This window comes from Pangasianodon hypophthalmus, chromosome 22 (assembly GCF_027358585.1).
Source record: "Pangasianodon hypophthalmus isolate fPanHyp1 chromosome 22, fPanHyp1.pri, whole genome shotgun sequence".
Lineage (NCBI taxonomy): Eukaryota > Metazoa > Chordata > Actinopteri > Siluriformes > Pangasiidae > Pangasianodon > Pangasianodon hypophthalmus.
In genome coordinates this window covers 13,555,668-13,571,638 of record NC_069731.1, presented here as the reverse complement: position 1 = coordinate 13,571,638, position 15,971 = coordinate 13,555,668, and the positions used below count along the sequence as shown (strand labels likewise).

Sequence of the window (15,971 nt, the reverse complement as noted above, 5' to 3'; positions counted from 1 at the left end):
CAAGAGAATAAGCTTAATATGTCAGGAGAATAGAATACAAATAATTTATTGTTTTTTTTTTTTTTTTTTTTTTTTTTTTTTTTTTTTGTTAACCATCAAATGCATATTAAGTCAGATCTCTCTTTATTTATCTCTTCCTAAGTGAACTACAGTGTAAATATTTATCACTTTATACTGTAGAGAGAGCGAGAGAGAGAATAAGGGTAGTTTCATCCAGACTCCTTAGATCCACTTTTAGCCACTGTTACTCAAGTAGAGGGTGTTTAAATCAATGGCTGTCTGCCTAAAATTTCTGAAGGCCAACATGGTGGTAAATTAACAGGTAATTACAAATCTCAAAATAACATCGAGATCTACAGACCTCCCTCTGCTTCTGGAGATGTGGTGCATGGATAAACAGTAAGATAATAAGATGAACTCTAACAGAAATAGGATCTATGAAAGGGTCCCTGTCAAAAAAAGAGCAAAGCTGTTATTCTGAAAGACCACAGACAATCTGAAGAGTTTTGGAAGCTTGTTTTCTAGATAGATGAGTCCAAAACTAAAACCATTTTGACATGACAAGGGGCCTCGTGCTCAGTGAAGAGCCGGCCTGTCCTATCACAAAAAAACATATCCTTTCTGTCAGGCATGGTAGAGGAACTGAATTAATCATATAGATGGATATATATTCATGGCATTTTTCACGACAGCATAGATGGATAAAACTTCATGACATTTTAAAATTAGATATCATTCTGAAGTCATGTCTTAAGAGTGAGGACATCTTACACACCAAAAAGTAAGTTGACAAATAAAACTGACTTATTGGAAACATAATCTTCCTGTATTTGGTACCTTGACTAAATTTGTCTAACATTGTCACTGAATTCTTAAGAAGAATGTTAGGACAACTTAAGTTTGGCACAAATGGAGCATTTCGTCATGACATTGATCCTAAACATTCAAATAAGTTCACTAAAGAAGAGATGCCAGCACAATGCCAGAGACTGATCATTGGTCAGTTATTGCTTCTAAAGGAGGTGCCAAAAATTATTGACTGTAATAATAAATAGTTCATTTACACCAAGGATATTTGGTGATTTTGTTAAGAATCACACTAATTGAGCACAAAATGCTTTTTTTTTTTTTCTTTTCATGTGTGGGAATTCATATTCATATAAGCAAATTTCATATCCGTTACTGTTTGGACACTAAATATAATTTCCTTGTCTTAATGACATTTTGATAAAGGCTTAATGTTGGAATGTAATTAGTGAAGTTAAAGTGCAAGTAGAAATTTATTTCTGAAGCAAAATGTATGGTTAATAGTTAGCTTTTTTTAATTAAAACAAATTGTTTCATTTAAAATTAAATGTCTCAAACAAGTTTAAGAGAAGCAGTGAAGAACTCAGCCTGTTTGAGAATTTTAAGGAAATCCTCCTGGGTGAAGATTCTCACAAAGCTTCTTGACACGATGCCAAGAGTTCCCAATGCGTAAATGTGAATACTGTTAAGAATTTAAAATATAAAGTACTTTCCTTGGTCATTGCATAATTGCATGTGTGTTATTTCACTGTGTTAAAGTCTTTATTATTATTCTAACTGGTAGACTACACCTACCAGTTATGTGTATGTGCATTAAGAGGTTAGATTAATATGATGTAAAAAGCTTTCAAGCACCACTGCATATTTTAACAGATATATTGTTACAGTATAGATACACCCTGTGTGTTTGGCTTCCTGTACTGATGAGGATGAGACCAAGAGCAGGAAGACCTGACTCTGCTGCCATGGAGACAAACAGGAAGTGGTCGTATGAAACTTGGCGTGTGAGATGTGTGTAGAGAGATAAATGCTGAGTTTGCGCTACGTTGCTGAAATGAAGTGGAACATAGCTGCAGGCCAGTAGAGATCCACTGATAGGAAAATTCTCTATCAATACTGATATGGCTGTTTTCACTGACTGATTTGAATAAGTGGCTCTTTACACACTTCCACTTTACAAAATCTCCAGTGTCACAACAATTTCAGGAACATCTTTGGTAAAAAATGTTTTGTTTTTTTTCACCACCACAACTTTAGCGTCTGTGTGTTTTCTCACCAGTGGCTAAACTTGATGCTTCGTCATTCATTCATTCATTCATTCATTTTTTTAAAAAATTTATTTATTGTGCATTAAAAGATGACATTATTTTTAGTGCATTTTACATCTTGAAGTTAATTCTTACTTGGCGACTTTCTTTTCACACACTTTAATGTGCCCCACTCCCATAATGCTTCCTGTTATATTAATGAATTAAACTTGATTGTCTGAACTGCTGTGTAGGTTGTCTAATCAGAGTTTCATGACTAGTTGGTGGCATACTGTTTACCCAAGATGATTTCACATTAAGCAATATGTTTTCCTGATTAGATTAAAGCCTATTTTCATAATACTCAATGATGGATCCGCACTTCCACATCTTTCTTTCTGCTGCGCCCTTTTTAATACCAGCCTGTACGTAGACCAACAGAGAGCACAAGTGATTTCATGTTTTCATTTTCTGACTTTATACTTCCTGCACATTAATTGAAGTATCTCAGTCTAATAATGATGAGCCTTGATTCTAAGGCAAAATAATGAAACTGCTGAACACAAGCTCAGCTGAAGTGAGGCTGAAGTGAGGATGAAAATCTCATTAAGAGCTTCACAACATATCAAGGAAATGTTGGAGGTGGTAAAGAGCAAAACTGGGTATAATTAGATTTTCAGAAAATAGAAGTCTGACAGTGGTGTTGATGCCCCACAATGCATTAAGTTCACAAGGGTCCTATTCTTAGTGTCTGCTTAGCATTATGACCTATAAATAGACACTTCGTGGAAAACATTGGCCTGTTTCATGACTTATTCATCTAAATGTAGCACTGTATGGCCACCAAACTGTACATTAAAGCTTTCCAGTGATGAGAGCTGCATTGCCTTATGCAGGCATACACAGGAATTAGTTGTGGTCCTGAGTCCACTGTTATTGTAGACCCTTTTGTCCATTCTGGAGGAGGACACCAAGGTGAGCACTGTTGGCTTGTGAAAGCCAACACTGAGCAGAGTAGGCTTGTGAAATTGTGCGTAATGTGCAATCATCCTGTCGTGCCCCCTAACTATCGGTGATTGACTATAGTATCGCCTGTGGTTCTGAGGGGAAAAAAGAAGGGGCACGTTATGTTATTACTGCAGGAAAAATACTAGAAGCTGGTTGAGTCAGCTGTTTGTATATGATACAAAATTTGCAATCATGAGACACTTTATTTTTGTCCATCTTAAAGCTGCAGGCACCACATTTTCCGACAGACGTTTAAATCAACTTGATGGACATTGCAGTAGTTGGAAACTATTGGCAATTCCCGATGCTATCGTCAGTCATCCCAAGCCTGCTGGACAGATGGACAGATTACTTCTGAGGTTATTTTTTTTTTAAGCAAGATTTGAAATAACATCATATTCAACTAATGATCAAGCCCTTCTTGACCTGATGATTCAGGTATATAGATTAGAGGAAAGAATAAACTGTACAAGTAGCTGATTTAGTAAATGTCTTCAGTGTGAGACTTTAAACACTTTCTTAATGAAATTCGTTTCCACTATGCAGACTAAGTAGAACTCAACAGATCCTGTGAGTCACAGAATTCTTTGCACCAGTACTGATTTTGTCCATCACAGTTATATACCATTTTATTGCCTGGAGCACTGTGGTTTCATTCTGGAAGATTTAAAGATTTATTGCTGAATGGGGAAATACTTTTTTTTTTTTTTTTTAAAGTAAAATGGTGCATTGTTTAAATGGAGACATCGCCTTCTGACTATGTGGAATCATCACTCACACTGTCATTGTGCTCATCACTTCACAGAAGTGTGTGTGTGTCTGAGAGAGGGAGAGAGAGAGAGAGACAGACACACAGACAGACAGACAGATTGATTGATTGCAGGACTCCAGTCCTTGATTTGCAAATTGTCCTCTGATAAAGCCAGAGCTGACAGATAGCCGTGAGCAGGCTACAGGCTTTAACAGTGCTGCTGTTTTTGGAGGTTACAGGATCTAGCGCTAGACTTTAGATAGATGACAAAATGTGCGTTACTGAAGCCATCGCTCTAGCAGCGCAGAAGCAAACGATCCCTGTAGTGTTGCATTGACTGATTTAGTCTTAATATAATACATTTTGTTTGTTTTACTCTCTTAACTCCTTGTAGGTGCACTAGCCAAAAATGGACAGGTTTTACCTGTCAAGTGGTAATATCTACAATTTTGTACACCACGACACCACAATTCATCAATTGAGATCAATTGATTCAATTGAGATCATACTTGACCTCAGCAACAAGAAGAATGTAGTGGAAGTGATTTCCTTGGTAATTGTGTCCTTTAAACTACACTATGTGGCCAAAGGTTTGTGGACACCTGACCATCACACCCATATGTGCTTTTTGAACATCCCATTCCAGATTCAGTTCCCACTTTGCTGTTATAATAACCTCCACTCTTCTGGGAAGGCTGTCCACTAGATTTTGGAGTGTAACTGTGGGGATTTGCCCATTCAGCCACAAGAGCATTAGTGAGGTCAGGCACTGATGTCAAGCGAGTAGGAATGGGGTGCAGTCTGTGTTCCAGTTCATCCCAAAAGGTGTTCAGTGAGGTTGAGGTCAGAGCTCTGTGCAGATCACTGCAGGTCACAGTTTCTTTCACACCAATCTTAATGCTACAGCATACAAAGACATCCTATACAATCGTGTGCCTCCAACTTTGTAGCAGCAGACAACTTTGTAGCAGCAGACAACTTTGTAGCAGCAGACAACTTTGTAGCAGCAGACAACTTTGTGGCCTACGTGTGGGTGTGATGCTCATGTGTCAACAAACCTTTGGCCATGTAGTGTATGTATCAGCTTGCTAACTAACTCACTTGCCACTTGGATAGATTTGTAACTTGCTAGCAGAATTAATTTTTTTTTTCCTTTTTGGTATGACCCTGTAAAAAAATGGTTTTGTATATAAAAATCTTTATGGAAAAAAATGGTATCTTAGTAAAGTTAACCAAAATTGAATGTTTCAAGTGTTTATTTGTCTCTGTTTTCTTTTTGGCTTCTTAGATAAATGAGTTAAGTCATGTTCAAATCCCCATCATGCTGATGCCTGATGACTTCAAGGCCTATTCGAAGATCAAGGTGGACAACCACCTGTTTAACAAGTGAGTTAAATTGACTGGATCTATTTTTAAATGTGCTCTGATTTAGGGAAACATTTATTATGATATTACATACACTTAATCTTGTGTTTTTTAATGTTGTTATCAATCTTCCTTTCAGGGAGAATATGCCAAGCCACTTTAAATTTAAGGAGTATTGCCCTCTCGTTTTCCGTAATTTGAGAGAAAGGTTTGGCATTGACGACCAGGACTTCCAGGTATGTGTATAATAATGTGATGAAGTTAGGTGTGGGGTCTATGATGATAATTCATCTTTATCCAGATACACCTTTCTGAGTATATCGTGGTTGTCGTCGGTAATTCTATAGTCTCAGCCTCAGACTCTGAAGGTCAAGCCAGAATGAGCATCTTTTGTACTCATTTCTGGCCAAAAGCATCTGAACTTTGAAATTGTACTTCTGTGCACCAGTTTCCAGCTGAAACACAAACGTTTGAGCACTGGGGCACAACGAGCATTTTGGAGCAAGATATAGTCACTTCACTGGAAAAAGGTTTAGAATCCTGTCTTTATCAGTTGTTAAAGTTTTCTTTTAAACAGTTAGTAGTGAGTAAATGAGATAAACAGGCTACAGGAAAAGGTCTGCAGTTGCTCATCTGCCATGTTACTCAAATTTCCTCTTTCTGTGAAAGTAGATGGTTCATGACCATGTTTGGTTTTATTATTTTATGAAATGAATTAAGTCTTTAAGTATTTTCTTTTCTTTATAGAATATTCACATTTACTGTGAAAACAAAATAATTTTACAATAGTGTCCAGTGTATAGGTCTGGCTGTATAAAATTAGAGAAGAAAAAAAAAATGTAGAGAAGAAAAAAGTTTAACCTTGCAGTAATTTTACCAAACAGTATAAAGTAGATCGAAGTCCTTGGTAAAGTCTGATTTGGCAGACATCTTGATGACACTCCCCAGCGGTTATTTTCAGCCATAAGACCAGGCCCTTATCTACTTGAATTAGGAGAGTCCTGAATACCAGAAATGGATCAATAAGATGAGCTGTAAAATTGTCTTTGGACCTGATAACATGGAAAAAAAGGCATATTTTGTCAGGTTGCTCCAGCTGCTTCCCCACCTGATAAAAAAAATCTACATTGCAAACAAGCAAAGGACCCTATATCTGCTCATGTGTCAGTGTAAGAATCCAATACACCAGGCATTTATCAGCATGCCGATTGGCTCTTTTTAAAGTGTGGCGGGACATAGGCCTGTGTAATACATCCGTCACTCTGAGTATTACATGCTGCCCCATTCATATTTCAAGCGATAGGCTGTTCATATCATCTGGGTAGATTCAGTTCTCCTTGAGGAAAACCCATGATTAATGAGTTGTAATTTAGTCATTAACCCCTCAATCCGTTGTCGTAAAGTGGACCATTTATTCCACGTAATGACAGCGTAATTTCAGGCCGATCCTTTTACGTCTCAGCCACCCACATACAGCCAGTGCTCCTAATATCATTTCCTGTGTGTCTCTTACTCCCACATAAAAGAAAACATTGTTCTTATTGGTGAACAGTGCTAATCACTGTGCTTTAGGCAAAGGGAAGGTTTTTGTTCTTCCACGAAGAACAAATCAAATATCTGGTAGTGTAGGTAGCCTGTACTTTGGCTACTTTAGAATATGCTTCAGAATTTTTTTTCTTCATAAGGCTAAACTGAAAAACAGTTGCATAACCACCTCGGGTTGTTTCACATTCACTTCCACAACTGATCACATGCTGTCACTACATGCTGACCCACTGTTTTATTTCTAAGAGAAAACACAGGTCTGATTTAAACCTTGTGTGAATTTTTCTGCGTTTTCTGTTTTATCACACCTTCGTCAGCTCTTCGAGGATGTAATAATTAGCCAGTGAGCTGAAAAAAGTGTGTTAAATATGGAAATTTGCAGTGCTGTGTGGAAGTGTTAAAGCTGATTTGTTTGTCTCCCTGTATTTGTGTGTAGAACTCTCTGACACGCAGCGCACCTCTTGTTAGCGAGGCTCAGGGTCGTAGCGGTGCCCGCTTTCACACCTCCTATGACAAGAGATACGTCATTAAGACCATCAGCAGTGAGGACGTAGCCGAGATGCACAACATCCTTAAAAAATATCACCAGGTATACATATTAAATACATATTAAAGGTCTTTAATGATGTATTAATTTAACTGAGATGATCTTCATTGTTGAGCATGTTTTTGTTGTTGAACACACACGTTAGAGACCCACATTTATACCAGTTTGGTGAAAGATTGCAGCTTGTTTAAGTTCATAGATTTTATAAATCTACTGATGGTTCCTAAAGCCAAACTGGCCTGTGTGGGGGCGACAGATCTTTCAGCTCTGTGGCCTCCAAGCTCTGGAACTCATTTCCTCAATCACTCACTTTTCTTCTCTGTTCTCTTTCAAGAACCAACAAAAAGAAAACAGTTTCTCTTAACACCATCTCTTCTCATGTTCCTTGCTCTGCTTGCTCCTTATTTCTCTTTTTACATGAACTATAAAGTGACCTTGAGTATGAAGAGGTGCTGTGTAAATAAAATTTATTATTAAGTGTTGCATTATGTGCATTAGTTATATTGATCATGCTTTTTCATTAGCTGTGTGTTTTCTGTCTCATAGTATATTGTGGAATGTCACGGTACCACCCTGCTGCCTCAGTTTCTGGGCATGTACCGCATCACCGTAGACGGAGATGAAACCTATATGATTGTCACGCGCAATGTCTTCAGCCATCGCCTATCCGTCTATAAGAAATATGACTTGAAGGTATGTGAAGGGAGGCGAAGAGCAATGACTTTTCTTTTTTTTTTTTTGCTAAATTCCAGATGGCTAAACTATGAACTGACAAGCTCTTTTTCTTTCTAAGGGATCTACTGTTGCTAGGGAGGCCAGTGACAAGGAGAAGGTAATGCTGATGTTAAAGCAGAATGCAGTTAATATCCTGTCTAAATTATTGTTAATGGAACATGACTTGTTATATTAAATTGAAGTTTATTAGTTGATTATATATTTTTAGTATTGTTATTAATTTTCCTTACTGTTATACTTTGGCAATGTGACCAGCAAAGCTTTCAGTGATAAGCAGTTTTGTTTATCTTAAAATAACAAAGTAAGAAGCCGCAAGACAATTTGAAACCTCGTCCGCTGTTGGAAATGTTCAGGTAGTGTAGTGAATGCATGAAAATGCTGCATAGTAAAACAAGCAACACAGATTTCTTAATGACACAGCAACCGCTGTTTGTAATTTTCGTTAAGTTTGGACTGCTGTATGAAACATTAGACTACGATGTATTGTGTTTGACCTGTAACTAATGGGAATAGAAATGTTTTCTTTTCTTGGGTCAGTGTTTTTTTTTTTTTCCCCCCACATCTTTGCTCGTAATTTTGCTCACGACAGCTTCTTGCAGGTGGTTTTGTAAATCTTGTTGTCTTGCTTCATTTGGGATTGTTCCTGTAGGAACAATAAGCTGTAGGTGTTTTTTATGCTTCATGCTCTGTTAGTCATTATTGTGAAATAACAAAGGAGGAAACAAATGTAAAACCTGCCTTCTGGCACAAGCCTGTGTTTTGTGTGGTCAAGGTGAGTTAGCTTGTTACAAGGAGCCACTTTTCTCAAACTTTCCAGTTTTACATCATGAGTAAGCATGTTTTGTTAAAGACCTTAGAGTGAGCCCAAAGTCTGGCTAGACATCTTGACTTCTTGTATCACCTGGATAGGTCTGTGATAGTCATGTGCAGATATATTGTTACTTCAGATATAGAAATAATAAATAAATAAATAAATAAATAAATAGGATCATGACTTATTGCAGGAGAGTATGTTCCCAGCATTACGCTGAAGTTCGGATAATTCAGGGCAGCTGTGGCATCGTGGTGATAGAGATTAAGACACACGCTCTTTTGAAATTTTTAATGATTGCTTAAAAAAGGAAAAATGGCTTAAAAGGGAAAAAATTTATTTGTGCTTAATCTCACATGGAAAATATGAGAGAAATCTAACCTTTAATTGAAGTTGGATTTACAGAATCATTCTAAGAAAATACAAAATCTTATCAAAAATATTTTTAACAAAATCATGTCACAATTATTGGTACCCCTAGACATTCTTATGAACGGAATGTAATTGAAGGATGTTACCATTTATATGTTTATATATTTACTTGAAGTTCATCTTCAGTATTTAGTATTTAGGAACTCATCCAGCAGTCATCCATGTCGTCCTGTATTACTTGGGTATGAATATGAAGTGACACAGGCCAGATTCCCTTAGTCATTCATCAACAAGGGGATGATTAGAGAACACACAAATCAAAGGAGACCAAAGAGTGTTGACATTTATAAATCAGGCAATTGCTATAAAAATAGATACATGCCTGAAAATGCCCTTATCCACTGTTAGGGCAGTTTAATTAAGATGCTTACAACAACTTGGCTATAATGAACCTTCCTAGAAGAAGATGCACGTGTATATTGCCCCATGTGACGAGGATGTTTAGAAAAGCAAAAGTTTATCCAAGGATCGCAGTTGTAGATTTGCAGAATATTGTAGCATTTTGAAATAAGTAAGTCTCCAAATTTACAATTAGATGCCACCTCCGCACCAGCAAAATGTTTTGAAGGCATGCCAGAAGAAATACTTTTTCTGTTAGCTAAATGTCTTTCAGGCAAATGTCTGGACTTACTGCTAGATGCTACTGGAACTTTGACTGGAACTGGGTTCTGTGGTCGCAATGTTAAGCAGGTGAACGATCTGTTGTATTGTCGGGCTGTTTTTCACCTAAAGACTTTGGGGATACTCTAAGGACTCCATGAAGCACCATGACATTTTTTAAAATAAAAATCTGGCTACCTCTGCTCAGAAAATAAAACTGGGTTGTCATTTAATCTTCTGTCAGGACAGTGATCTTTGTAGAACACGACTCAGGGCTGTTATACTGGCGAAGGGAGGTCGCTCAGGAGTACTAAATGCAAGGGTGCCAATAATGCCAGTGCATGCCAATAGCATTACATCACTGCAATCCCTGAAAAATAGTGGGACATTCTGAGAAAAACTTTGGTTAAACTAAATGCTGGTGAAATTGTTGTGTTACTTATTGGCAAATTGATTTCACCATAAATTAGTTTTAAAAATTAAAATTAAATGGTATGTTCATCCCAATGGAGTCTTTCTGTACGCTCCAGGACATTCAGTTTTAACGGCACTTTATTTTGGAATAAATATAGAATAAGCTGTGATATTCTATGCGCATTTTAATGTTCATAGAAAATATGTTCAGCTGATTTTCTTTCTTTTTTTTTTTAAACTGTGGCACAGGTATTTACTAGTTGGCTGCTTCAGCCATTTCACACTTGCCTGCACTGCCACACACGAACAGATTAAATTTGAAAATGTGAATAGCAAGGGCTACTATTTTTAAATTAAACTTGTCCCTTTTAGCAGCAGTCATTGTCAGAAAGCAGCTTTACTGAAATCCAAGTCCAGAGTGCTAATGAGCGAGACAAATGCGACAGGGAGAAAACTTGTGAGGAAAAGAGACTCAAAATGAGGATTACAGCAGGAGCACAATTAGCTGTTTAATCCATTACACTCACTTACTCATAGCCTTTTATTTATACACTGCCCTGCAGAATTATTGGCACCCTTCATGAAAATAAAGAACCATTATCTATAGGAATTAATACAGGCACATTGTATAGTGTTATTTATACAATTTTTTTTTTTCCGAAATGTAGTTTTTAAAGTATTGTTCTCCAAGATACTGCTTTCACCCTTACAACTAATAGTTTGCGATGCCGACCCTGCCGAGAATTTCTTCTTGTAAAGTCTAACAAGATTGGGGAGACTTGTAGTGCGATCTTGGTCTACTCTTATGTGCAGAATATTTGAGATTCTTAGGTTCGTGCATGCCTCCTCAGTTCACATCGTAGGTTTTCAGTAGGGTTCAAATTCAGAGACTGAGATGGTCAGTCTGATTATTTGTGCAGGTCAACAATAATTAGTTTCTTTTATGTTGAAAAGTCTTTGTTTTTCCCCCAGAATTTTGCAACCTCATATTTATTCTCCAAGAAAACAGAACACGGTTAAAGACAACAACGTTTCTGGGAACTGGGAGCAAAATATATATATATATATATATAAGATATCTGACAAATTATTGACATCTCCTTATGATGTTCTATCTTCTGTCAATATTTTTGAGAGAAATTACTGAAGAATAAAAAATAGTTCTAAAGGTAATGTTTTTGATAGGTAAAGATAAATAGTGTCTCATATTGTTTGAATGGAGAATTTTAATTAATTTGTCCTTTTTATTTTATGCACTCAGTTTTGTTCATTTTTTTGGGCAGTGGTAGCTCAGTGATTAAGACTACTGATCAGAAGGTCGTGAGTTCAAATCCCAGAACTGCCATGTTGCCACTGCTGGGCCCTTGAGCAAGGCTCTTAACCTTCAACTGCTCAGTTATATAAATGAGATAAATGTAAGTTGCACTGGGTATAGGCATCTGCCAAAATGCCATAAATGTACTGAAGTGTGCCAAGGGAATGAAGGGAACTTACATTTACATGCAAGTCATTTAAGGCAGACACTTCTGTCCAAAGTGAGTTACACTTGAGCTGAGCAGATGAGAGTTAAATGTCTTGCTCAAGGACCCAGCAATGGCAGCTTGGCAGTACTCGTAACCTTTCGATCAGAAGCCCAGAGCTCTAACCACTGAGCCACAACGGCCCTACAGGGAACTGTAGCTTGGGTTTGGTGGCAGTTGTCTATTTCTTTTGTTGTCATAGAGACCTTAGACAAAATAGGTTAAATTTAGTACTATAAGCGGTTCTTCAGCTTGCCCCTGTGTGGAACTTTTAAAGGTTCAAACTTCAAACCCATTCAGGAATCTAGAACCTAAAGAACTCTTGAGGAACCTAGTTAAATTTAAATGTATATACCTTTACACAGATATACACATACTTGCAGCATAATTTTACCAGTTTTATATGGTGTAATGAAGTGCTGTTATATCCAACCCAGCTTTACAGTAGATCAACAGTCAACACATTCTATAGCAGAAGAGTATCATAAGGGTACACACAATGTTAAATCTGCAGGAGTCTGTACAATAGACATGATAGATACACAGTATGTGTCAGCAGCAGAATGACAACATGCCGGTTAAAAGTGCAGCTAACATGGAGTACAGCAACATATACAGATGTATAAATGTGGTTGTAGTCAAAACCACACACACCTTGGTTAACTACAGCTAGCCCGGTTTTAAACAAGGTTGTACATGTACACTTTTTTCATGTACACTTTTGATGAATGTAGAAGGACAAAGGGTGAGGTGCACATGTGACTAGTTAACAGTCGATCAACATTTATATGTTTGTTTCTGAGAGTAAAAAAGTACAGCTCAGTTTTAAACCCAGCACTCAGTTTCAGAATCAGCTTGTTGTGCAATGCACAGGTTGCTGGTGGTCAGAAGTGGCATAAGGAGACCAGACATCTATTTTAATCCTGTTATTCTCCCACACACATTACATCTAATCCCTGTTGTATCCCTGGGCTCTCATAGGGTTGTGCAAGGCCTTCACTGATGCCAAAATGGCTATTCAAGATAAACACGCGTCCTCACGTACAAAGTGTGTACTCACACACACCAACTGATTGCTTTTCCATTATTTAGCACTTAATTATCCTTTTAATTATCATGTTCTCTCTTATAAGCAAATAGCAGGCATTACGCGCCGATCACACAGTGAGTTCAGTGTTTGATAAAAATTAGGACCTGACGAAAATGCAATTTTGTCAGTGGTAATGATATTGTGGAGCAAAAAACAGATATCAGCTATTTTTATTAAGTATGCCAGTAGTTTTAGTTAATCAGGGTGTTACTTAAACAGCAGAGCCATCACTTATAACTGTAAGTACTTATAATGTAACTTTAAATCATGTCAGTAACATGATTTCACACACAGGAGCAGATTCACAGTTCACTGACTGAGGGCCCAGAGTGGGGCAGCTGGCTGTTTTGTCCTTGTTAAGAGATTTCAAGTTCAAATCCCATCAGTGCCACAGCTGTCCAAGAGAGCTTATACCCACCTTATAGATGAACTGGAGTCACACCCACACACACTAATTTTCTACAATGATTAGCGCCACCTAATACCCACAGTGTGTTTGGGTGTTTTTCAAAATAGCATTATGAATGCTTTAGCAGTGCCTTATGTATAACCCAGAGGAAAGTGTGCCACTGTCATTGTAGCAAGAAATGTTGGTGTAATTACAAAATTTGTAATCTCATTGATTAAAAAAGGCATCTTGGGTCTTGCCTTGCTGCCTTTGTGGTCCTAATAGCGGCCAGAAGCAGATTTGGTCATGGACTTGTCAGTTTAGCACTCTGGTGGGCTGCATGTGGAGGATTAGTGTGACAGCTCTCATTTAAGTTGATGTTTTTTTATGAGAAGCAGCACTGTGTAAACCCCAGGCACTTTATAGCAACATCGTGATTTTCTGATTCAGTGTTAAGGATGATTTTGCTGCTTACACTGTATTACCTGTTGCACTGTGGTATATTATCAAAATGTAAACATTGAACTATTTTATCACTGTAATTGACAACTAATTCAAGCTCATTTCCATATATAAAAGGAAGATATTAATTACACATTAAAAATTCCCAAAGTACTTTGTTTAATTTTGTATCCTTCTGTGATCAGGAAGTAAAATGTCTACTTCTCAGTACATAAACTTCCTGTGAATGTGAATAAGGAAGTTCTGCAGCAGGTCTGTCTTTTATGACTCCACAGCTCCCTCTAGGGAGGTACTGTGTAAAAGGTATAGCATGTGTTACACATAAAGTGAATAAAGGGTTATGTGGAAGTTTAATGATTATAATGCTGTTTAATACTTTTTACATGTTACAGAATAAATTTTCTAAAAAAAAAGCAGGTATATTGAGATTGCAGATGATATACTAGTATAAAAAAAAAACCACCCAGTAATTCATAAGCTAGTAGAGATTTTCAAAATGTTTTTGTTTTTCACATAGAATGCTGCATGCGTTCACATTGCACAAAGTTGTACACAGTGTCTGATCACAAACCCATTGCAGCTCTAGGGCACTGTCATGAACACAAACCATGTCAATCATGCCCACACAAAACCTGTTAATTTTTGACTCCATGGTTTGATTTCAATTTAATAAAAAGAGTCAAAGTTTTGAAAATATTGTGATATTTTATCTGGATCACTCAGTGAAAGTGAAATACTTGCGCACATTAGATCGAATATATATATTTTTAAAGTCTTAACCGTGTTTGCTAAAGGTTTGAAATTTATTTCTAGAGCGAATGTATAATGCACATGTATAAATTTATTTTGAATCAAAATGTATACTTAATTAGTTTTTACTTAAAGCAAGTAGCTTTTACTTCAAATTAAATTAAATTAAAAAAATGTATTTGTTTCCCAGAGGAAGTGGTTTTCATTTACAACCGCAAGTAAGAGATAAAAAAGAAAAGAAGTTGGTTGTGAAGATGCAAAGATTTTGCAAAGCTGCATTTGGAATACTGTTAAGGAGAATTGTTATTAGGAATTGTCATTGTTATCAAGACTGTTATTAGGAATAACTCTATTTTGAACTCTAGTTTGATTTCTGCATAAGGCCACATGTTTCATTTTATTTTAATGTCTTCATTACCATTCTACAGTAGTAGAAAAGTCTTTTCAGTGAGCAGATGTGTCCAACCTTTTGACTGTTAGTGTGTGTTTGCACATTGAATGTTCTGTTGTTATTTGCTTTAAGGCGAAGGAGCTGCCTACATACAAGGATAATGACTTCATCAACGATGGACAGAAAATATACATCGATGAGGAAAATAAAAAGATATTTCTTGAGAAGCTCAGGAAGGATGTGGAGGTAAATGCAATATGTTTTTTTTTCTTTTACACCATCTACATGCACACTTTTTCAAAGAAATTTTAATTTCTCTTAAACCGCTTTTCAAATATTTTTGACTATTCTTATTTTTGACGATTAATATTTTTGATTATTAATCTTGGTGTGTGTAGTTCCTGGCGCTGCTGAAGCTGATGGACTACAGTCTGCTGGTGGGGATCCATGATGTGGAGCGAGCAGAGCAGGAGGAAGTGGAAAGTGAGGATAATGAAGGAGATGATGAAGGAGAGAGTGATGGAGGGATTGTTGGAACACCTCCAGACAGCCCCAGCAACACTCTGGACAGCACCAAACCCCTTTCACCGGGAGACTTTGACCCTACTATTGATGTCTACGCAATTAAAAGCCACGACAGTGAGTGGAGACGGTGACATAGCAGTGACCGTAGTTATGTGCACATTTATTAATGCATTTAATGTAAAACATGACTTTGAATAATGCTCCCCAGCTACAGGGTCTGTAAACTTGTGGAAAGTAATACTTCCACCCCTCCATTTTTACACACCTATCATTTTCTTAGCTAATTATCTTGCCCTTAATGGTATTAATCAGGTTCTGATTATTGCTTGCTGATACTGCATACAGCAATCATTTCATTAGTTCCGGTTTGGCGCGTTGAGAAATTTGGCAGCCTTTAACAGAGCAGTAGTGCCTCTGTACAAAGAAATAAATTAATCATTGTAGACCTTGTCAAATAACAGTCCAACAGTGTGATGAACTAACACAGTACTGGACCTGTATATTAAAGAACTGACTCACTAACTTCCTCTTGATATATTTAGCTCAGATTAATTTCCTGAAATTTTAATCGCTCCTGGTATTT

At 37.0% G+C, this 15,971-nt stretch overlaps 1 protein-coding gene across 2 annotated transcripts in view; it reads left to right on the top strand.

Moving 5' to 3' along the window:
- The window catches only part of pip4k2aa (phosphatidylinositol-5-phosphate 4-kinase, type II, alpha a), a 31,228-nt gene that overhangs the window by 12,137 nt on the left and 3,120 nt on the right, over positions 1-15,971 (top strand). Inside the window, exons 1-8 of one of the 2 annotated variants that reach the window (XM_053228053.1) lie at positions 113-3,421; positions 5,102-5,199; positions 5,318-5,414; positions 7,160-7,312; positions 7,817-7,963; positions 8,064-8,102; positions 14,996-15,109; positions 15,262-15,502. In XM_053228053.1, the coding sequence (XP_053084028.1) occupies positions 5,135-5,199; positions 5,318-5,414; positions 7,160-7,312; positions 7,817-7,963; positions 8,064-8,102; positions 14,996-15,109; positions 15,262-15,502 (856 nt within the window). In that variant the 5' untranslated portion in view covers positions 113-3,421; positions 5,102-5,134. Of the gene's footprint in view, positions 1-112; positions 3,422-5,101; positions 5,200-5,317; positions 5,415-7,159; positions 7,313-7,816; positions 7,964-8,063; positions 8,103-14,995; positions 15,110-15,261; positions 15,503-15,971 lie in introns of those variants that run through there. The other variant, XM_026938206.3, reaches the window with a different exon arrangement.